This window comes from Uloborus diversus, chromosome 8, assembly GCF_026930045.1.
Source record: "Uloborus diversus isolate 005 chromosome 8, Udiv.v.3.1, whole genome shotgun sequence".
Lineage (NCBI taxonomy): Eukaryota > Metazoa > Arthropoda > Arachnida > Araneae > Uloboridae > Uloborus > Uloborus diversus.
This window is the reverse complement of record NC_072738.1, coordinates 41886376-41911674: the sequence shown is the minus strand read 5'-3', so window position 1 is coordinate 41911674 and position 25299 is coordinate 41886376. Positions and strand designations below refer to the sequence as shown.

At 34.8% G+C, this 25299-nt stretch overlaps 1 protein-coding gene across 1 annotated transcript in view; it reads right to left on the bottom strand.

The window, feature by feature from the left end:
* Positions 1-25299, bottom strand: part of LOC129227488 (cyclin-K-like) — a 98132-nt gene that overhangs the window by 49538 nt on the left and 23295 nt on the right. The window contains exons 3-4 of the mRNA XM_054862061.1: positions 5474-5627; positions 2519-2600 (exon numbers count right to left, since the gene is read on the bottom strand). Coding sequence (XP_054718036.1) covers positions 2519-2600; positions 5474-5622 — 231 coding nt within the window. The 5' untranslated portion in view covers positions 5623-5627. The remainder of the gene's footprint in view (positions 1-2518; positions 2601-5473; positions 5628-25299) is intronic.

The following is a 25299-nucleotide window of genomic DNA, read 5'->3' as shown; positions in this document are numbered from 1 at the left end:
AGGTAGAAGTGCAATCTCTCCAAAGCAATGACAGACACTTGTGTATCTATAATGGTAAAGTTGTGCACATTGCCAAGGCAGTCATCTTACATACAGCAAAGTTAAACTGTCGAAAATCTGGCTAAAGCAGACAAATTAACATTATGAACGTAATTTTCATATTGGTTAAATGGATGGTGACCTAAATGCAATTACCAACTTTAATTTTTATGGAAAATTTTAGCTAGGCTAATGTATTGGCATACAGCGAGCGAGCGAAGCGAGCATGGATCGCGAAGCGATCCACAGGGAACTGCGTAAGCAGTTCCGGGGGTTGGCGAGCGATAGCGAGCAGGGGGCGATAGCCCCCTAGTACTTAAAAATGTGAAAATGATTTATTTTCGGGATTTTTAATCATTGGGAAGACGTGTTTTGATGCATTATAAATTCATTTAACAATTTAATCATAATATAACCTGTAAATTAGTCTGAGACAGCTTTTTTTTAAATTAAATTTTATGTTCTATCAAGTGAAAAGCATATATACAGTAAGTAAATGATATTGCGAAAGATTAAATTTGCACAAACGAGAGAATGTTTTCTAAGCACTAACAAGTATTTTCAACCATTCATGTTATTCATTTCTTAAATGCATAAATATCGTAATATACTTACATTACTCTTCTTTACAATATTTACAAATAATCATCTTTATCACTTTGTCTGTACATGAGCCACAAAGTGTCTTTTTGTGATCAGAACAAATAATCATAGTTTTATTTCCGCATTATTCCATTTGACATCGTTTTTATTTTTTCTCTCAGGTCTACTTTATCATCATCTTTTTGTGCAATGCTAGGTTTCGAAAAATTAACGCAATCAAGTGATAAAAGTATATTATTTTCATCGCTAGGAATGTATTCCTCCCCAGATAATTCAGACTACGCATCCAAACTAGAATCAATTTCAGGCAAATCCTGCAACAGTTGCAGGCATTCATTTTCTGATAAGTTTTCCTTTAGAACGGTCCTTCGCAACATCAAAAAGAGAATAATTAGGCTGGACCTTTCAAGAACATCGAAGGAAAGAAACGCCTATGTTTCAAGCCAAACACATGTTTTGGTGCACAAAATAATTCCAGCACAAGTTTTTAGAATCCACCTGTTATAAATTAATCCCTTTTCAAAACCAAAAGAATATTTTGTGTCCGGTCCCATGCTTTTCAAAGTCACCTTTCTTAACTTTGCCCCCTGCTATAACAGCAGAAAAAAAAGAAGCACGTGACCAACAGGTGTTTCGCATTTTCCTAATGGTTTAAAGAACTGCACCTGACCAGCAGATGCTACTCAAATCCACTAATTACAAAAGAATGCTATTCACCCTGACAAATAACAAAAAATCCATACTGCACATATCTGATAAGAGAAAAGTGAACAAAACCGGAAGCATAAATAACAGCGGTCAAAATGACCGCCGTCAGTCTTTCTAGGTATAAACATCTCTATAGCGACTTTAATAATGGGTCTAAAGAAATAAAATTTACTTTTGTGAGATCTTAATAAATAGTTAGGAAAAGTCAATAAAGGGAAAAGAGTTTGAAAATAAAACGCAGTAAATATGAGCGTTTGAAAATCGTTTGTGGTCAAAATGACCGCCTCCGTCTTTCTAGTGTTAAGTTTTGTGTGAAACTTGGTAAATTGGCCTCAGACTTTAGAGATGTGTAAGCAAGTGTTTGGAGATAATTGTCTGTCAAGTGTGAGTGTTTCAAAGATGGCCGAGAGAGCGTTGAAGATGAATCTGAAACAGGGTGTCCGTTAACCAGCAGAACAGACACAAATGTGGTTCATATGGGTATTGTGCTAAAGTCGGACTGCTGGTTAAGTGTAAGAATGATTTCAGAAGAAGTTGGACTTGATGAAATGACAGTTCACAGCAACATCGCTTAAGACTTGAGAAATGCTGGAAAAACCTGCTTCATCCTCCAAGACTTCCTGGACAATAATGGTATCTCTACGCTCCCCAGTCCGCCTACGGCCACAATTTAGCACCAGCAGACTTATTTCTATTCCCGAAGATAAAAACCTTACTAATATCACCTTGAAACTCTGGATGTCGTAAAAGCGTTAGCAAGACTTTTAAAGGACATTCTGGAAGCAGACTAAAAAGCAGTCTCCGAAGTTTAGAAGACTTGCTGGGATAAGTGTGTGCAAGGCCAAGGGTCTTATTTTGAAGGATTTTAGGTGTGAGTATTAATATTTGCAATAAATTCTTAGATCACAGCTCAGTCTCATTACTTTTTATACAAACCCTGAAGATAGATTTTGCATTTCTATGCTTGATTCAGATATATAGTTTCAAATCTACAACATTATTAGTAGCTTGCTACAATTTAGCAGAACTTAAGAGCATTTTAATTTCCTGTAAGCTTGTATTACATCCCAAAAAAACTTTTAAATATGTTTCCAAAACTTATCAGAAAATTATGGCATGAAATAAACATTTCAAACACAAAAATGTAGCAAAGATGGATCATACTTACGTAACGCGGAAATGTTTTAAATGAATGAAACATGTAAAACCTGTGAAAATAAACAACACCAGTAGCCATGGTGTCATAACGTCTAATTAACATTAAGGGTCATTTTCTTTTATTTTCATTGTCAAGCATTATTTAATGCTTTTGATTTGAAAATTAACTTAATTGATAATAAAGAATAAATGAAATTGAAAAGTAAAAAATGGATTCCTAGTAATTTTTATAAAAAAAAACAATTTCTGATTTTTAGATTCAAACAAATATTTCTAAATATATTGTTCAAATACAAATAAACTTTTAAAACGTTTAAATTAACTTTAAAATGCCTTAAAATTAATGAGATTTTACATGTGAAATAATTATAGTACTTTTATTGTTACTTCATATTTTATTGCTTTTTTTAACATTAATATTGTTAAGTGAAACTATTCATAAAAATATCTTACAATCTGTTATGTTTACCAATAACAGAAATTCTGAAATGTTAATCAAATTTAATGTACTATTGATAATGTAGTTTGAAAAAGAATGAAAAATAACATTCCAAAAAATGTTATTTTGGAAATAGTTAATACTTCTTTGAAAGAATTTGCTATTTAAACACATGGTGAATTACAGGGAAAAAGGGAACGTGACAGTTGAATTTTAAAACTTAATATTCTGTCACTTGTCATATTACCATTACCTTCAGAAATAAATGAACTTCTTGAATCTTAACCTGTTTTTCCCAAATAGTTTGATGATTTCCAGAAAATCAAGGGCAAAATCAAGTTTTCTCTTTGTATTTTTACAGAGCAAAAATCTCTTTTCTGTTACATACTGTAATTTCAATAAATTTGTTATCAGCATATATTTGGTTAAATTTTATCTTTTGAATGTCTATAAAACTTTTTGGTAAGTAATTTAAAATTTCCTCCTCTTTCAACTATGAAACAGGTCCTTTACTGAAGAGACAGTTTGATGTCCTTCCGTTACCAAAATACAACATTTTAGTTAGTTCACCAAGAACCTATCGGTTACAGAAACAAATGTTTTTTTTATGAAAAGCAGAATTATGCCCCTCATCAAGGAGACATAGTTATAATTTTAATGGATATTTAATTTATATGGTTTTTAAGGGTAATCGAAGGACAAAAAAATAGTAATGGAAGGACATTTAACTATAAGCTGATACAGGGAAATATCTTAGAATGTTAGTGAAAAACAAACTTGTTTAAAGTTAGTAGTCACATTTAAAACATATATAAGTAATAGTTGTACAAAAATTATGGGTGCTTTCATTTAAAAAATAAACTTTTACTTATTTTTAAAAAAAATATTTCATGATTTTATTTTTTATATTGTATATGATGAAAATCTCATGAAAACTACACTTAAAAACTCCTAAGCATGCGAAAATCAGTTTGGTATGACATGTTTGTGCTATGACAAGCCAATTCAAGCAGAAACATATGCTTAAAAAATTGAAATTTATATTGGAACAAAATACAATATAGAAACTGCATTCAGATTTGTTGCCACAAGTCACAGGAAAGGGCTGTTCAGAGCAATGATCTAACCATTAAATACACTGCGAAGAGATCAGTAAATTCATAGATCAACTTTCAAAAAGATGGAGGGAAAGTGATCCAAAAAGATTCATTCTCATCCTTATACACAAAATATACACTATTTGAATCCTGTAACAAGTTAAGTTATTGAATATAGTAAGTACTTCAACAAATCGAACGAGATTTCAAAGTCAACAGACTTCTAATTATAAATCATGTTAAAAATGAAGATACTGCTGAATCAAAAACACCAAATCATAAGAATATGCCAAAGGATTCATTAACATTTGGACAAGTTTTGTTAGTTGGATGGAAGGGAAAGAAATTAACAAAGAGCGATATTGGACAGGTACTTCATATAGAAGATACAGGAATAGAAATAACTTGTTTGATAATTCATAATAATGTGGGAATGATCTTCATGTTTGCTGAGAAAGAAGATAAATGTTCTATGGATTATGAAAAAATTATTGAGTATTTAAAGAATTCAGAATTGTAACAGATGGATCAGGCATTAGATATTGTTTCAGACTGCTGTATTGGCTGAATAAATGCTTGTAAGTTGAAATTTTTCAAGTTTAGTTGTTTTGGACATCTTTTGTCCTTCTGTTACTGTCCTTCCGTTACCCTTAACAAATACATAATTTATATGCTTAAAATAATTATTTTTTAAACTAAAGATGGAATTACTGAACACTCCTGTATGTGCTCTAATTTTCACAGAATTTTGCCTTTAATAGTTTAGCTCAACTTTTGGGGAGAGCATGATAGCGTGAAAATCATGTCACAAAAATATCCTTCCGTTACCGTTTTTTGAATTTGATTTTTAAAAAAAGGTACCAACAAAAAAACTCTTGGCTTTGGCTTTTTTAGCAACTTACTATAATGTGTGTAAAAGTCTATGCATCAGTTTTTGAAAAAATATGTATTTTGATATGCTCACAGAGAGGAATGCATCGATTTTTTCGTAAAACTGTCCTTCCATTACCACTGGAATTCACCACATATTTGATTATAACTGAAAATTATAAGTAAAACATGGCCATTGACAATGATAAGACGAAAAAAAGTTTAGGATCCTTAGTCCATAGAAAACTATCAATTCACGGACAGAACAAACTGAACAAATACATAGGCTAACGATACTAATAGACTAATGGCTAACGATAAAAGTAACATATTGGTTAAAATACAAAATGTTACTTTCAAAATAGTTAATACATCTTTAAAATAATTCAGTATTTAAATACATACATGATTATACCTGAAAATATTTTGTAAAAACAGCCATTGACTATGGTAAGAATTAAAAAAAAAAGGCAAGGATCATTGCTCTATACATAACTATCAATCATGGACAGAACTAACTAAACAAATATATATTTTACAAATCAAACTGCAAGGATACAATCCCATTTTAGTTCCGACATTGATGATAAACCGTGCACCTTCTCTCCTGTAACGGCTTTCTCTTTCTGCATCCAAACCCTCTGCAATAGAAGGTGAACGCTTAAGCTCTTTTTTCTCGTAGTACCAACTCGGCATTAGTACTGTCATAGCAGCTGGAAAAAAAAGAGTATATTAAGTTTCTTAAGAACTAATACCTGAACGACCGAGCCTTGCTCGGCTTTAAAAGAACTATTTTCTGTCAACTCGTGTTTTTTTAAGGTTCAATACTTTTCCAAATATACTTGAAAAGCTTCACGTTAACGAAATATTAAGCACTCGACCTTCTTATAACACTAATGTACCAAAGAAGATTCTGAATGTAATTAAATCAACATTTTGCTTTAAACTATCTGTTATATTTGTTTCCACTATACAATTTTCTTGTCAGTAGTTAAAATATTTTGACCTTGGAGCCAGTTTTGCTATGGTGAAATCGGTTTTTAACCGAATACTTCCTTTCATACTATGATGCGTTTCACAATTTTATCCCAATCCAGATTTTTTCTTTGAATAAGTTCTTTTAATGTAGTTGGTCACTTTACGCCAGAAAATGCTACATACAGCATGATATCCATCAAAACTGATGATCTACAAACCATTCCAACAAATGATAACTGTCTTAACAAAACATATACATTTTTTGAATTTGTTTTTAGCCAAGTGTGATTGAAATGAGCCAAAGTGGCCAAGCCTGGCAACCCTAAGCAAGTTTAAAATTTTAAAGCAAGAAGAGACAAATTTTCATTGTTATGGTTGCAAATCGTCTGCCTGATGCGTCAATTCACAGTTTAACTTCAAGGCTTAACTTAATTAGACTTTATATTAAAAAACTGTTTTTTGTGAAAAATTGCATTTTTTCAGAAAAAACACTGATGTAGATGAACTTAGAATGCTAAACTACAATTAAATCTAAAATTTCATCCAAATCGTTAGAGCCGTTTTCGAGATACGAAATATATATATACACACAAGAATTGCTGGTTTAAAGATATAAGATAAACAATTGACAAGATTTAAATCTTGGAGAACAAAAAACAAGTAATTTATTTTTATGGTCATAGTTTGTGTCTGATACATTCATATGGGGTAGAAGCAAAAATTTGGAAGGAAAAAAGGAAAAAAGAAATTTTAATGTGGAAAAAAAAAGGAAGTTCGCTAGGAAAAACTAATAGATGTGGACCCCAAACTGCTTCCGTTTACATTAATTGAAAAAAAGATTTTTTTAATAACTCAAAAGAATGGGTTCCTGTATTCATGTGTGCACAATTTTTAATGAACAGCGTTTTACATTTCCTACAAATGTAAACTTATGGCAGACATAGAGAAAAACATGGGCACTTTTCTGTGCTATAACTTGGTTATACTACTGGGATCATTTCTCATTTATTTCTTTGTCATCATTTTTGGTACAAAGTTACATAGACATTTCTTGTTTGAGGATGTCATACATTATTTTGCCTTTTTAATGGCCCTTCAAATTAGCCTTTAAACAAGACTAAAAGCTCCAATCAGGGTAACGGCAACAGTAACAGAGACAAGGGTCTTGTAGCAGACAGTAATAAGTTTGGATTTAAATAATGAGAATTTCAGATGGGTAAAACTGATGTTGCTGTGACCCATGAATAAGGTGTAACCATCTAGTGTTATCAGAGAGAATTTTGTGAGCCAAAGAGTATTTACAAGGCAATGATAGAAGGTTATGAACAGCCGTCATGAGGTCAGAAAAGGGGAATTTTCCAAAATTCCCCTTTTCTGTCCAAATTCATTTCATCCAAACGTTAGATGAGATGTAGTAGCATAAGAGAAAAATAGTTATAAAAAGTCTAAATACATTAAAATGCTCTGAAAATTTAGTTAACATGAGAGCAATATCTTAAGCATGTGTGTTACTGGTGCCGTTACCCTAAACGAGAAAAAAATCCACAAAATAATTAATGATGCATAATCAAATGTGAAATAAGTCCCCAAGAAAGGAACAAGCCATTAAATTACATAAAAATCTCAATTAAAATAATCTGACAACTAAATAAAAAAATAAAATCAACTGCTAAAGATATTCATGCAGTCTTGTTATAATGTTAAATTTTGAAAAAAGTGTTGCCAATGTACAAACAAAGTAAAGCTTAATTTTCAATTTTTGCTTTGGGAAACAGTGGTGAAGGAAAGGTTTTTGTTGCCAACATTTCCTCCAATCCACATGAAAATTACCCCTAAATCTTACTATATGTTTAAAGCTTCAAATAAAATTTTGAATTACTATAGGTGGTTTTGAAATATACAGGTGTAGGAGGGCTCGATCTAGATACTTAAAAAGTAAATTAAGTTGATACATGTAAGTTTTGATCAAAACACATTTAATATTAATTAATAAAATGTAAATTATTAGTCAATGAAAAGTTAATCAAAATATGAAGTAGGGGTTCAAATCGACTCAAGTTGTGGACTATGAGGAACCTCGATCCCCCCCCCCCCCCATATCTGAAGAGTAAAAACTCTTCAATAAGCATTCAAACCTAAATTTTTGGAATTTTCGGGTCACAAACACCACTGATATGAAGGATGCTGATGTAAACTAAAATGAATTCAAAAGACAAGCGGAAAAAATATGAAAAAGTACAAAAAAAAGGTACTAACAAAAATTTTTAATTAGGCTTAGTGATGTAAAATACCTTAGTATTTATTTTTAGAGGTAAATACCCAGGGTATATACCCAGGTAAATACCCAAAATGGGTATTTATCCGGGTATTTATTACAAAAATTTATATTCAACTAAAATACTTTTCTGTATCCACTATGTATTGTTAAAGGTTCCGGTGAGACTTCAACTTTCCTGAAATGAAGACACAGTTCTTGAGAAAAACACAGGAGATTTATTTACACTATGTACAGGAAAGATCGTTAACAACTGCTAAATTAATCATCAGCAATTAAGCAAATATCAATCAACACCTTAAACTCAACGGTTACACACGTATTTTCATCGAAATACGCAAAAATACAGCTTGAAACGCTTCACAAGACAGAGCAATACATGCCCTCCAGCGTACCGCTGCAACGATTCACAAGCAAAAACTAACTCGAGACTGACTTTTTATCATGCGGGACGCTTTTTATAGACATCGAAAGAAAACTCTCAAATATTCCACAAGATTCGTAGACTGGTAAAATTTTATTTCTTTCCATTCACAAATTTAATCATTCAGAAATGAGGGGACCTTACACTTCGGCCGAATGTACGGGGGCTGTATATTCATTACAAGAAACTACTTACAAGTTACGTCGCTACAATAATTTTAGATGAAAAATAATTTAGTAAACGCCTAATTGAGCTAGAGTACGACAAATTAATCATAAAAATAATTACTATTTACAGAATTTGTAACATTGCCCCCTTCCTAAGAACTGCACGTCCCGGCCAGTACAATCCCCAGAAAGGGTGCCAAACTTCTATCACAACTTCACAAATACACACCATTAAATAATAACCAATAATACAGAAAACACAATAATAACAAGAAATATTACTAGACATCAAAAGCAAAAATTATCTACAACTTTTATGTTATCAACCATGGTTGTTTACGTAATACTCATGAACTATGGCCATAATATGGGGCTAACCGATCATAATGTACAACCCTAGGTTTTGCATTAGGTGGGTTTTGGATCCTCACTACGACGTCATTCAGTCGGTTAAGGTTTTTATAGGGTCCATCCCAATGTGACTGCAATTTGGGTGAAAGAACTTTTCGTTGGATGGGATTCCATAACCAAACCTTGTCGCCTTTGTTGAATTCATGTCCAGTAGACCTTGTGTCGTATCGGGTCTTCATCTTCTCCGCCGCGATATTGATTCGCTCTCGTGCGAAGTTATGAACGTCTTCCAACCGGGCCTGGAGATCCTGGATGTACTCCTCAGGCGATGCAGACGCATCCGGAGGACGACCGAAGACAAGATCACAAGGTAGCCTTAGCTCTCGTCCGAAGAGCATCTGAGATGGGGCAAATCCGGTAGTCTCGTGGACAGCACTGCGGTCGGCCAGCAGGAACAAAGGTAGCTTCTTGTCCCAATCCTGTTGATTTCTGGATACCATAAGCCAGAGATTATTCAGGACTGTGAGGTTAAATCTCTCCACCATGCCGTCCGATTGTGGGTGTAGTAGTGTTGTCCTAGTTTTCTCAATTCCGAGAATTTGACATAGGCCCTTAAACACAGCAGAGATGAAATTCCTCCCTTGATCGGAATGAATCTGCAAAGGTGTTCCATATCTCGAGATCCAATGCTGGACTAGAGTCTCTGCTACGGTGGTAGCCTCTTGATCTGGAATGGGACATGCTTCTGGCCATTTGGTGAAATAGTCAATGGAAACAAGAATGTATTTGTTCCCGTCAGCAGTTTTTGGTAGAGGACCCAGGATGTCGATCCCGATTCGTTCGAAAGGAGCTCCAACGTTGTGCAGGTGTAGCTTCTCTCTGCTTCTTTTCTTCAGTCCTTTACGGGCAACACGGGTGTCACAAGAATGGCACCACTTCTCCACGTCATCCTTCACCTTACTCCAGAAGAAGCGCTCTCGAACTTTATTGAGGGTTTTCAAGACACCAAAATGTCGTCCAGTCGCACTACTATGTATTTCTTTCAGAACATCTGAAATCCTTGATCGGGGAAGTAGTAACTGCCACCTAGATGTTTTGCCGTCATCAGATTCAGATTTTCGGTACAGTACGCCGTTCCGTAGATGGAGTGAGTTACATAAAGCCCAGTATCTTTTTTTGTTGCAGGGCTGAAGATGGAAATGTCCTGCCAGCTAGGTCGCCGACTGTCCCTTTCCATGAACTCCAAAATTGGTTTTATGGCTAGGTGTTCAAGTTGATCTTTTCGAACTTGGTCGTCACTCCATGGATCAGGTTTTGATGATGTTAAAGTCACTGTCACCTGATAGGCCGTAGGGCTAGTCGTTCCATACTGTCTCTCGATTCGGGAACAATAGTGGCAGTTCTCAGGACAGGGTCTCCTTGATAAAGCGTCTGCATTACCGTGAGATAACCCTTTTCGATGCTTGATCTCCATGTCATATTCCTGGAGCCGCTGTATCCATCTGGCTATCTGGCCTTCCGGATTTTTGAAGTTCAAAAGCCAAGTTAACGAGGCATGATCTGTCCGAAACAGAAATTTTCGGCCGTAGAGGTAAAGTGTTCTACAGCTTTCACTATGGCCAGTAACTCCTTTCTGGGGACGCAGTAATTTCGCTCCGACTTTGATAAGCATTTGCTCCAGTAAGCGATGACATGTTCGTTGCCGTCTATTTCTTGAAGGGATAAAACAGCTCCGATGTCCTCCTGGCTTGCATCAGTGTCGAGGTTGAAGGATTTTTCAGGCTGAGGATATGAGAGAATAGGCGTTGATGTTAAAGCCACTTTCAGTCGTAGAAATGCATCTTCGCATTCTTTGGACCATTCAAACTTTTGCTTGCTCTCTGTCAGCTTATTCAAAGGTCGTGCAATGTTGGAAAAACCCTTCAAACTTCCTGTAGTACATGCTGAGTCCCAGGAAACTTCGCAGCTGATGGATGTTTTCGGGACGACTCGAACTCTTGACCGCAGATACCTTCTCTGGATCAGTTTGTGTTGGAACTCGCCTGCTACCGTGGATGAAATACCCGAAGTTCGAGGAACTAAAACGGGTTGTTGCAAGCCCAACAGAAATTGTGGTGTGATCTGCTCGGGGGAAAAATGGAATTAAAAACACACTTAACAGTCAAAAACAATTTTATTCAATAACGATAAATATATCTTAAAATTTGTAATATCAACAAGGGTAAATAAACTACTTTTAAACCCACAAACATTTTGACTGAAAATAAAACCCCCCCACAAGAACATTTATAGGAACACTTTATATAATACTGTATCGTTCGATTCCAAAACTTAACGGACTAGTCAACGCTAGTCCACCTTGAGTCCATTGCCTAAAAATAGAATAGTCCTGATAATATTCAAGATGAAAGTTCATACCGTTCAGGATATTCACTCTTTAATACTTGGCATATCAAAACGTGAAGGCCTGATCCTTCCATAGGATCCTACGTGAAAGATGATTGCAGCCCGTACCACTCGTGGCCAGCCGACTTGACCTCTCGAACACCAAGAACCGCCACATCCGGTCCAGCCAGACTCCAGGACATCTTTTAATCCACTCCAGCGTGAACCTTCGACGGTCTTGTGAAGCCTACGTCCAACAACATCAACTTCCGTGAAAGAAACTCCACAATCTTTCACCTTTTCATCCTTCACCACCAAAATGCCTCAAGGTGACCAATGGAACCTGCCCGCTCTTTTAGCCGGGCAAAAAGAACTTATTTCCTACATTTTTCTAAAAATAAAGTCCACTTGACAACGTGGAACTGATGAGAAACTAGAGCACACCGCTCCCAGTAACACACCGAACTGCAGTTACGGCGACATCAAAACTGATAAGATAAGAATAATAATAAGAGATTGATTGATTGGGTGCACTCACTTAAATACATTTCCCAATTCCACCACCTGATGATGTGACGTTTATCGAATCGCATGCATAAATTATCGCTGTGAAACAACACAACACCTTTTATTTTCTAACTGTGAAACCTTTTAAAATAGTTGTTCACATGCATTCAGCAAAACGTTACTCAACTCGGTAACAGTGACGTCACATCATCGCGTTGTGTAAACAAATGCATGATTCTGTTGGAGTTTCTACTTTGGCGAACAATTCGTCCGCCGGTTAAGTAGTGGGATAATTTTCAATGTTTGTAATACAATGAATTAAGTTACTAGAACTTTCTTTAACCTTTGGGAATTGTCTTCAAGAACTAAAATTTCATATTTTTGCTAACAGTTTGTACACTCTCAGAAGAGATGATGTGACCAAGGTAGTTCACTTCCCCGCGAAACAATTTATATTTGGACGGGCTTAACTTCAGATTGGCTTCCTTAAGCTTTTGCAGCACCTTCCTAAGATTTGCCAGATGTTCTTTGAAACTGCGTCCTACGATGATGATATCGTCTACGTAGCCCAGACAGGATTCGTAGGAAAGTCCTCTTAACACTGTCTCTATAAGGGTTTGGGGTCAAAATGTCGCCACCGAAATGTCGCGGCCAAAATGTCGCCGGGCCGAAATGTCGCTTGTCCAAAATGTCGCCAGGCCAAAATGTCGCCGGTCCAAAATGTCGCCAGGCCTAAATGTCGCCGATCCAAAATGTCGCCGGCCCAAAATGCCGCCGGTCCAAAATGTCGGCGGGCCAAAATGTCGCCTGTCCAAAATGTCGCCGGGCCGAAATATCGCCGGTCCAAAATGTCGCCGGGCCAAAATGTCGCCTGTCCAAAATGTCGCCTGTCCAAAATGTCGTAGAACCAAAATTCGCTCATTCAGTTGGTAAGAAAAATGCAAATGTACAAAAATGCTGTTTAACACCAAATTTGCAGAATAAATGATTACTGCCTTTAATGAATGTCTTCGTTAAAAATGGGACTGGACTAACTGAGTTTCTTGATGAATTCTGAAAAGATTATTCCGTTTTGATTCGCAACTCTCGGCTGTTTTTCAGCAAACAAATAGAATACAAGCGTTACGTTATCTTATTTCTTGTGACTCGCTATCTACCAACTGTAAAACGTTCTGACGGCGTTCAGTTCTGACGTTCGATAAATTATTTTAAACTTTTCTTCAAGAATAGTGTGCGTTTGTATGTGACCGATTTTTTGGGGCCATTCTACGTCAAAACCTGTAGTACGAATTCGAACGATACCCGCAAGTACCCATATATGATTTAGGGCTGCGTGGTTTTTTTGCGTCAATTCGTTCAAGATAGTGGAGTAACTGAACGTTTTCATCGATATGCGTGACTGTCATTGCTCAAAAAATGATGAACGGAATCAAATAAAATGTTAGGAAGCAGCAGGGGGACAGATTTTGGGGCCAATAACACCAGAGGGTGGAGCAATCGAATGTTTTTTTTTTCCCTTTCTTTTTTATTATCTGTGACTGATATATCTCAAAAAGTAATACAGTAGACCCTCGTTTTCAGCAGGTTTATTTTACGCGGTTTCGATTATACGCGGTTGAAGATTTGACACCTTTATTTTATTTACGCAGATGAGTTTCGGTTTTACGCTGATGCGGCAATGCAAACAGGTAATATTTTCCTCTCTTTCAAAACCCAAGCTCCTATAGATTGCAGATTACTCGTAACTAACTGCATTTTGGCGTGCTAATAATCGAACTTGGGTCCTTGGAGACATTTTGTGCGATTGGTTCCAGAGCTTTTTCCATTAGAAGCAAAGTGATTAAACTCACACAGTTCAGAACTCACTGGAAGAAGAGCTTTTAGGAGTGACAAAGGAGGTCAAAACCAACGAGGATACTGACTCCGGTGACACACAACCAAAAACGCTCACATTGAAAATTTTGAACCATTCGTAGACAATAGAAATAATCTTTTTTTCTGATTTGTTAGTAAAGGAAGATTTTATCAAGGAAATGACGCAAGTGGTCATGGATGCGTTAATGCTCAGCAAAGAATTAGAGAAAAAATTCTTAATGACTACCAAAAGACTATCATAGCCAGCTCTTCTTCATAAACAGAACACGAAATTAGTTTGTTTTCTTTATGCATATTATGCATAAAAATCGATACAAGTACACATTAAACTTTTCATACAATTAGTCATCACTAGAATGAAGTATTTTTTTATCTACGGAACCTAATCCCTATTTTGAACCCATTCCCTATTTTTGATATTAGGTCTTAATTTACGCGGTTTCGATTTACGCAGCATTTCCGTGGAACATAACACCCGCGTAAAACGAGGGTCAGCTGTACAAGGGTTAAGACAAAATTTGGTCTACAGGTATATCTTAAAGGGCGAGTTGCTCATTTATTTTTGGCTTCAGTCATCCCAAAAGGATGGATCACCGAATATTTTTTATCGTTTTATGTGACTGCTATATCTCAAGAAGTAGTGCGAGGATTCATACAAAAATGTAGTATGCAAGTGAAATTAAACGAAAACAAGCCTTATTTTCGTTCTAAGTTGAGTTTCGTAATCGTTTACGTGAGTCAGTGTAATTAAATAAACAATGAAAAATATACTGAATTTAAATATGAGAGGTTGAGCAAGATATCAATAAAATCTAAATTAGCCGTGTATTCCTCTCATTTTTGTAGCACTTTAACTAGCGTGGGTGTTAAATAAAAACTGAGTTTTCATTCTTGTACAATTTGCGTAGTAAAAATTCACTAATTAAAACAGCAATTTTTTCTGAGAGGGAAAAACTTATTTGTTTATTATTATTATTATCAGTATTCTTTTCTTTCTGAATTACCAAGCTATATTGAGCTAGAACTATTATTTTTTGAAACTCATTTTAAAAATAAGTCTAGATCAAAATTGATCTGAATAATCTCATTGATATCAGTTATTTCACACTACATTATAAAATTTTTTCTTTTCTATTTAAAATTGGAAAATGTGATTCAGCTGACAAGCGCTATTTCGCAAGCATGAAAGTATCCTCTTGAAAACCTCTAATAAAATAGCTGTTCTGAAATTGTCCCCCTTGATGTTCTATCGAATATATAAATTTCATGAATGTTGAGAATTGAAAATATTTGTCATCGCGTAGAGTCGTTTTTCAAAAATCTGAGTGAAAGACACCTGTTTTAGCAGTTACGGGTTTCATTGATTTCAAAAGATTTGACGGTGAACATTTCGACGTAATTTCAGAATTTTACTCATAAGACAGAGTTTCCACGGCAATAATCTGTCATCTCTGTTAAACATTTGTTTTGCTGTCCCAAAATCCCGGTCGCAAAGGACATACAAATGTCCTCTCAGAGGAAGGTCTCGAGCAGTCTTGTTAAACTTCTTCAGTTTCATTTCCAGAAAAAGTCTGAGAACAGTTTTGATCTTACTTTAACCAACGTATATCTCACTGAAAACGTACAGTTCTTTTTTTTTTTTTACAGTTCTTAGGGTGATGTTAAAAAATCTATGAGAAAATTAAATTTCATTAAGATACCTTTCTACTTTATTTCCACCCTGGCCCGTGATTTCGAATTTTTCCAGTGAAAGGGAAGAGGGAGGATAACGGGCATATAACCAATGCAAATTTCATAGGATTGCTATAAAAAGCACTTCCACTTGTATATATAAAAAAAAAAAATCGAAGTCGGGGGCCATTCCGCCTGATCCCCTAAATTACTGACTTGTCGCTAAAGTAATAATATGCTAGAGTGAAGGAGTTATTTGTTTTTACTTCATTACGCCAAAAAATACAAACCGCCTATTCTCTTGCCATATTCACATCGCGCCTCACTATTCTTTCATTCGCCTTTAGAACAGTTTAGTTTTACTTCCATACCAATTTTTTGTTTGAATCCTTGCGTTACATCTTGATCCTTTGCGTTACATCTTGAGTATTATTATTAATCAGATTAAACGAGAAAGAGAAATCCGTTGCAGCAGCCTTTCGCATGTTTACGTTCGTAATAGTATACAGAAAAACGTATGTTTTTCTGACAACTATTAATTTTCTGGAATTAATCTGATGTTTACGAATTAAGACAGGAGAAAACGTTTGGAATTTTTGAAAGAACTTACTTTGAAAGGCAATTAATATTCTTTCGCAACTTTTATGCTGAAAAGCATCGACGTACATTTAAATTTTTCGTACCAATTGAACTAGCGAATTTTGGGCCGGCGACATTTTGGACTGGCGACATTTTGGATTGGCGACATTTTGGGCCGGCGACATTTTGGACCGGCGATATTTTGGACTGGCGACATTTTGGGCCGGCGACATTGTGGACTGGCGACATTTTAGACTGGCGACATTTTGGACTGGCGACATTTTGGGACGGCGACATTTTGGACCGGCGACATTTTTGACTGGCGACATTTTGGGACGGCGACATTTTGGACCGGCGACATTTTGGGACGGCGACATTTTAGGACGGCGACATTTTGGCCGCGACATTTTGGGCGTATACCCTCTATAAGACGCTCGAACGTAGCTGGTGCATTGCAGAGGCCGAAGGGCATCACTTTAAACTGCCATAAGCCTTGTCCAGTTGTAAACCCTGTCTTCTCTCGGTCATCAGGGTGTATCTCAACCTGCCAGTAGCCGCTCTTCAAGTCCAGGGTAGAAAACCACTTGTGTCCGGAAAGAGTGTCCAAGGTGTCGTCTATCCGTGGAAGAGGGTAACTGTCTTTCTTGGTGATTTCATTCAGCCGTCGGTAATCAACACAAAATCTGGTGGAGTCATCTTTCTTTCGGACCAAGACGACGGGAGAGGCCCAAGGACTGGATGAAGGTTCGATTACATCATTCTCCTTCATCTCTTTCAGGAGGGTCTCAACCTCTTCCTTCTTGGCGAATGGTAGTCGTCTTGGATGCTGTTTAATAGGGGGGTGTTCTCCAGTGCAAATCCTATGCTGCGTTAAATTCGTACGGCCAACATCCTCCGATGTAGATGTGTAGATGAAAACAGATGCTTGAAGTCATCCACCAATTGTTCCGCAGCAGTTCTTTGATCTTTCGATAATGGCGCACTCCCAATTAACATTGATGTCAAGGACTCAGAAGACACAGTCTTGGGAGAATTGATTCTTCTTAGGATGCAGTTTACTGGAGTACAGGTTGCTAACACTTCACCTTTCCGGACATTCCTTGGCCTTTCACTCACGTTGGCGACTCTCACAGGAATTACATCCTTAGAAATGTCCACAAGCGTAGATGCTACCAGCACTCCTTTTAGGTTATTGCTTAGGTTAGGGTATTCAATGAGTCCAAATTGAAAACTATTGCTTTCTTCAATGGAGCCAGGTATTAATGATTCTGACCTTGAGGGAATCGATAAATCTGTTTGGGCTATTATTTGATGAGCAGATTTTACATCATTTTCAGCGTTGAAGATGGCTATGTCTTCTCTCATTGAGTGCAGTTCATTAGTCTTGAAGTCCAGGGTGAAGTCAAATTTCTTTAAAAAGTCCAATCCAAGAATGAAAGGGTTCGTGATATCAGCGACGAATGCCGTATGATGGTAGGTGGCATTCCCAAACACTATTTCCAAGTCCACTTTGCCTTTAATCTCGATTTTGTCACCTGTCACAGTCTGGAGACTTACGCGTGGCGATGTCTACAACAGTTTCAATCCAAATTCACGAGCCACATCTGTCCTAATGTTTGTCACATTGGCTCCAGTGTCGACAATCAGTCTGAGGGATTCCCATTTACATGTGCGTAAATGAAAAGTCCATTACTGCCACTAAAAGAAGAGGAAAATTTCCGGCACTTCTTGGTTTTTGATTTTTAAAAAATTAAGTTTTAACATTTTTAAAAAAAATTTCATGTAGTTTTGTTGAAAATTGATCATAGATCTTATACTTAAATACCTATTCCGAAACATTAATTCTACCAATGGATAGGGTCCTATTTCATTGAAAGTCGTAGGTGTACGAACACTTTTGGGAGCCACTATATGTGTCAGTTTTACCAATTATTTCATATTTAGATTCTTTTTTTAAATTTCCCATTCACTTTTTGCAAAATACCTAGTTTTTGAGTATTTGACCAGGCCTTGGGTAAATACCTAAAAAATATTTACCTACCCGCTGGGTATTTATTTGATCCACATCACTAATTAGGCTACACTTTTAAGTTAATAAATAAACTACAGGGTGGCGACAGGTATTGTAAAAAAAAGTTCTATGACTTTTCCCTGATTTCCCTGATTAAGTTCACCAAATTTCCCTGATTTATGTTAACAATAATTCAGGGTTAAACAGGTTTTCTTTCTTTGCTCTACTTTAAATCCATTGTATGTTTGTATAAAATGCAGTATTTTAAACGTTTTAAGTTGTGTAAAGTTGTTGAACTAAAGATATATTTTATAAAGATGCTACTTTTTTAATAAAATGGTTAAAAAAACATATCAAGTCAATTTTTTTGGGAAAAAACCCTACAAAACAGTATATTAAGTTTTTCTGTATGGAAAGATTAGAGAAAATTAAAAAAAAAAAAGAAAAAAAAAAAAAAACTTTTTTTCCAGAAACCATTTAGCATAAGAATTTTAAGAAACTATTAAAATTACTCTTAAAAACATATGCGTATTTATGATAGAACTAAAAAGTAATTGAAATTATTTTGAACTAAGTTTTCAAACAGTATAATAATTGTTGCAAGAATAACAAGTAATAGAAATAATGTAGTTATTCTTATATAACTAATTGACATATTTATGCAAAACAGATGAAACCATTTGACATCCATTCATAGGGAGCTTTTCTCTAATCAAGAACATAGGTTTTAATGAATGAATACATCATTTTAACAATAAAAAAATAAAGATATTTTCTTAAGTACACAAGTTAACTCTATTTCAAATGATTTCAGGATGTAACGGGAAAAAAAATCTTAGATTGCTTTTGTAACAAACAACTTTGAAATGCAGGGGGGGGGGAGAAAAAAAAAGCAATTAGTTAATTTCAAAATATATAAAAGACATACAACTCGGTTATAAAATTAAAGAATCATTTACGTCTGAAGAAAAGAAAACCTTAATAATCTGCGGTGACAACAAATAGTATGACGGCAAAAATACAAAGTTTTTTTTTATATTGAAAGTTCAATTTTAGCAATTAAATTAAAAACACGAAGAAGTAATAACTTTTAAGCTTTTATAGTATTAATTCAAAAACCAAAGATTTCTTCCTGAAGTCGTGATTACAGTACGCTAATTACTTCGAGAGAATAGAATAAAAGCAAAGGAGCTCAGGCATTAATGAAGGCTTCCTCTTTGCCTGTATGGTTGTTTATTTTACGTAGCATTGAAAGCGTAAAATGAAATTTCAAGCCAGGTAAAATAAACAACCTAACAGACACAGAAGCAATCTTAGGAAGTTCATCCTGTGGTTAATAAGTAAGATTAAATACTTTGACGTTGAGGAAAAAAGATGCACAAATATGCGACAGTGTATAATCGCTCCTCATTAATTTTACTTTTTTTTTTTTTTTGAACAGATAATTGGCCGAAATGCATAGGGAATTAGAGTACTTAATTTTGTAAAGCAAAAAAAAAAATTTTTTTTCTTCATAAAATTAATTTTCCCTGATTTTTTGTAATTTTTTCAAAATTCCCTGACTTTTCCCTGATTAATAAAGTTCCCTGATTTTTCCCTGATCTCCCTGATCTGTCGCCACCCTGAACTAACATGACTGCCAAAATTTTCAGACAACCTAAAATTAAGAAAAGAAATTTCTGAATTTGAGCAACTAATGGCAGTTTAACTGCACAGCAAAATCCTCTATCAAAATGCTTCTGACATACAGTCAAGCCCACTTTTTAGAATATCAGTTAAAAGAATACTTATCCCGCTTAATTTTTTTTATCCCAGTAAGCGGGTTTGACAGTAATTCTTGGTGATTGATTCTTAAGTAAAAGGATCCTCTGAATCCAAATATGACCATTATTTTCACCCATCACATCACACTTTTTGGAAATGGCACCATCTATCTTTTTTCAGTTTTTGATCGTTTCATAGCCATTATTTTTATTTGAAGAAATATGGAGCATTATTTTAGCCATAAAAAGTTTTCTGACGAGCAAGAGAGGCAAAGTTCAAAATCATGAACATTTGGAACAAGTTCCTCATGGAGGTATTATTCCTAAAATATTTCTTAAATCATAAAAACTGATCTTTTTTTCTAAAGGTTTCGTCTGTTATACAATTTTTTCACTCTTCGCTTGTTATACAATTTTTTCACTTAGTTATGAATTTCACATAAAACTGGAGAATAAGACTCACTCCAATGCACTGCTCCATTATTTATCATTTCTCGATATACTAGTGAAACAGGGGGTCAATTTTCCAGATGCCCAATAGAGTCCCCTCTCTCTCTTTTTTTTTTTTTTTTTTTTGCAGCCCTTTCACAAACTTCTAGGTTCTAAAAGTGGCCAATTTCATGCCATAGAATTAGACCTTTCACTAAATTTAATTTGCTAAAATCACGGGTGTTTTTTTCTGCCAGGCAAAAATAGGTTTTTGCCCAAGTGGCAAAAATAAAATTTGCACAGACAAACTTTGGGTTTTTCTTCTTTTTTTTTACAATTTTTCCCTCAGCAAATTAATAAAAAACATTGAACATTCTATGAAAAAAATTCTAATTTTGGCTTTACTTCCTTTCTAATTTAAAATAAATGTAATATTTAACTTGCTTGAAGAGATTAAATTATTCAAAAAAATTTCGTTTTAAACATAAAAGTAAAATTAACAATTTGAACTTAAGAAAGGAAAATAATTGTTAACTTAAAATGTAAATATGATTGTCTTTGGGAGATGTACTAGGGCTGTGCAATGTAGGAATTTCTACATTGTGATGCATTGCTAGTCTAACATTGTGATGTTGGGATGTATCACGAGGTAACTTAAGTTTTTTTTGTTTTTCTTAAAGCTTTACTCAAACTTGCCTGTCTTAATTTTATAAAATGTGCTCAAGATTTAAAAATATTCTATGTTATGGGAAATGTGAACACCAGCAAGAAATTAACCCTCTAATATTTTTCCTTTTGGGACAAAACAATTGTAAAAAAAGTTTCATATAATTTGAACAATAGCAACCCATGCCGACTTGCTCATGCAAGTGTAAACCACCCTGTGTACTAAAAAAAATTAGCAGCTTGAAATTTCATTTTGATTAAATGTTGCCCCTACAGCTTCACATGTACGACAAAAATATTTACCCAAATTAAAAAAAATATTTAGGTGTCCATCAGGCCTAAAATTCATAATTTTCTTTAAAATATTGATTTTTTCCATTTACCTTTTTAAAAATTATATAAACATTTCAATAAAATACAGTAAAACCTGTAAAGTTGACCAACCTTGTAAGTTGACCAGCTGTCTAAGTTGGCCCTTTTTTTCAGGCACGGAATTAGCCCTTATCATATAAATCAATCTCTGTAAGTTAACCACTAAAGTAGTACACCGCAGGTGGTCAACTTACGCAGGTTTCACTGTATCATGTTTAAAAAATCATTAGCAAGCACCTTTTCAAATCAACATTTGAAAATGAATAATAAAGAAAAATAATATTTTTAAAATGAAACATTTAACTTAAACTTGAAAAACTCCATATTTTGACTTAAATTTTGGAAGAAAGCAAAAATTTCTATTTAAAGGCAATTACCGACTTAACTGTTTATATTTTTCAGCATGATAACTACTTAAAATTTTTCTTACATTTTTAAAAATATAGTTGAACCTCCATATATCGAAGTAGCAAATTGCCGGGAAAAAATTCGTTATATATAAATTTCAATACAGTGAAACCTGTGTAGAACAATACTGTCTATAACGATAACCTGTCTTTAACAATATTTTTTTTTGGCCCCAGCAAAATGTCAGCATGAATAATCAAACTGTCTAGAACGATAACCTGTCTATTACGATATTTTTTTAGGTCCCAACAGTATTGTTGTAGACAGGTTTCACTGTATATGGAAACGATCTTATTTTATCATAAAAGTATCCTAAAACATTAAAATAAAAGCTAATTTTTGTGTATGAAACCCATTTTATAACTTATAAGACCATCGGATTAAATGATAGTTAATGATTAAAAAATTAACAGAAATTACATTTTTACGCCAACATACATCTTCATATTCTTGGGCAATTCATCTTAAACGCAACATAGGGGATTTTCGTTTTAACAATGTGATCGAGAGAAAAGTAAAAAATCAATCTAATTAACTTGAATGATTTTTACTGAAGCTAAGAAAACTAGGAATGATAATCAACAGACGAAAGGTATAACTTGAAACTGATTTTACAGTGTTAAACTTTTTCTAAACCCTTGACAATCCTTTGTGGCAACGGCCTAAACTCAGAGAAACAGCGCATGCAAATCTGGCAAAGTTTATTTAAAAGGCTCCAGCTGAGTTGGCTAGCGCGCGGTATCTGGATTGATGTGTTGTGTGTAAATGTTAGATTATTCCGAGATGGAACTGATTAATTTATATTTATTTCTTTTAATGGTAATGTGTTTTGTTGCAATTTACAATAAATGTTCGCTTTTAACAACTGGATTACCCGTCTCTACATTGGTGACCTGAACACGCAGTTATCAGTTGGTAGCGAAATGATTTCAAGAAAGAATGGGTCGCAGCAATTCGCCGGAAGGTAATTTATTTCGACGAAAAACTTCAATTTTTTTCAACTGTCTTGCTTTTCTGTGCATGTGTCCTTTGAGGTCCTTGAGTGTAGCATTGTACCTAAGCTATTAGTTGTTTCATGTTAGTATGGAAACAAAAGAGAATTTAAATTTGACTCAAAAGGGAAGTAAGTGCTGAAAACTTAAGTTGCAATAGGGTTTCTGTAAAAGTACCTAATTTTTGGCCTAATAATGCGAAGTTATTTTTTGTACAACTTGAAGCTAGTTTTAGGTTAGCTGGCGTTACGGTTGAACAAACGCAATTCGATCATTTGGTTGCGTCGCTAGATGCAGAAACTTTGTCTCATGCTACCGATATTTTATGTCAGCCGCCAGAAAAACCATACACCGCACTTAAAGAAAGATTGTTAGCGGAGTTCGAATTTTCTCAGAGTCGTAAAGTAAAGACATTAATTGAAGACTTAGAATTAGGTGACAAATCTCCATCTATGTTATTACGAAAAATGAAAGAATTAAGTGAGAGGCATGTAGATGATGATTTTTTAAAAAATATTTGGCTTCGTAGGTTACCGGTACCAGTGCAAATAATTTTAGCGGTCAGTTCTGAAAATTTAGAAAAGTTAGCGGAAATGGCAGACAAGATTTGCGAATATACTGGGTTGGTTGTAAACTCAATTGATAAGCAAACTTTTAAATACCAAACTACTAGTATTGAAATTCAGTTGGAACAATTGCAACTGAAAGTAGACGAACTTACTAAAATTGTAAAAAAGCGCAGTCGCTCAAGGTCTCCAAATCGATCTCAGGGCTGTAAACAATTTAATTTGAGAGCTGAAAAGCGGAATAATTGGTTATGTTGGTATCATTTTAAATTTAAAGACAAAGCTACCAAATGTGTAAAACCATGCGCTTTTGAAGCGAAATTTTCAAATTTTTCAAAATCGTCGGAAGTTTCTATGACTTTTACTAAAAAAGGATTTAGTCGCAGACTGTATATCACTGATATTTTAACTCAAACGAGCTATCTAATTGACACAGGTAGTGATGTTTCTTGTTACCCAAAATCCTTTTTGAATTTAGACAGCGGAAAAAAAGAATTCACTTTGTACGCTGCAAATGGATCTGGGATTGATACTTACGGTACTAAGTTATTAAATTTAGATTTCGGGTTAGGACGCAGATTGAGATGGCCGTTTATCATAGCTGACGTTACAAAGCCTATAATAGGGGCGGATTTTTTGCAGCATTTTGGATTGCTAGTCGATTTAAAGAAAAGGCGTATTTTAGATCCGGTGACTAAATTTAGTGCAAGCGGTCGATCGATATTTTGCGAGGTTCCGAATGTGAAAACAATTTATGGGAATTCTGAATATCAAGAATTGTTAAAGAAATATATTGAGATTACACAACTTAATGTTCTTTCACAAAAGGTAATGAAACATAATACAGTTCATTTCATTCCGACTGAGGGACCCCCTGTTTCAGCTAAAGCGCGTCGGTTACACCCAACGCAACTTCAAATAGCTAAACAGGAATTTGAATATATGCTTGACAAAGGGATTTGTAGACCGTCAAAAAGTAATTGGGCTAGTCCTTTGCATATGGTCCCAAAAGGCGAGTATGACTGGAGACCAACTGGCGATTACAGAGCACTAAATCGTATAACAGTTCAGGACAAATATCCAATTCCTCACATTCAAGATTGTGTTAGCATTTTACACGGAAAAAAAATATTCTCGAAAGTTGACTTAATAAGGGCGTATCACCAGATTCCTGTGAACCCCCCTGATATTCCGAAAACGGCTATAATAACACCTTTTGGCTTATATGAATTTTTGTTTCTAAACTTCGGGTTATGTTCAGCAGCACAAACATTTCAACGCTTTTTGGATGAGGTTTTGAGAGGGTTGAATTTCTGTTTTCCATACCTGGATGACATTTTAATCGCGAGTGAAAATCACCAGCAGCATAAAAAGCATTTAGAAGAAATTTTTAAACGTTTCCTTAACTACGGGATCGTTATAAACGAATCAAAATGTGAATTTGGGAAAGAAACTATAATTTTTTTAGGACATATGATAAACAGTAAGGGGTGTATGCCAGATCCAAACTAGTATGTTGTGGCCATCACGAAACTTTCTTCTATATTTTTCCTTTTTCTGATCCCTCCCCATGCTTGACGAGGAAGCAATATTCCTAACAAAAACAAAATTACACATGCAAAAACTTGACGACCATCCCAATGTCTGAATTATTGCAAAAGCAAAGCAAAGAGCGAAAATTGAAAGTTATTTTAAAAGCCTTGCTTGAATTAATTACAAATATTTTATTTGTTAACAAACATAAGATGGCAACAGTTAAAAATTTTAAATCATTGAGATAATATTTCCTATCATTTCCATACAATTAAAATCACGAGAAATACGCAGACGACAATCTATTACGATTTATCTTTCTTATTGTTGCATTAATAAAAATATTTTTATTCGCAAAAAAAAAAAAAAAATCAACACCTCTTGGAGCGATCGGCGTCAAAATTAAACCAGAGCCTGTTTACATATGGATTCA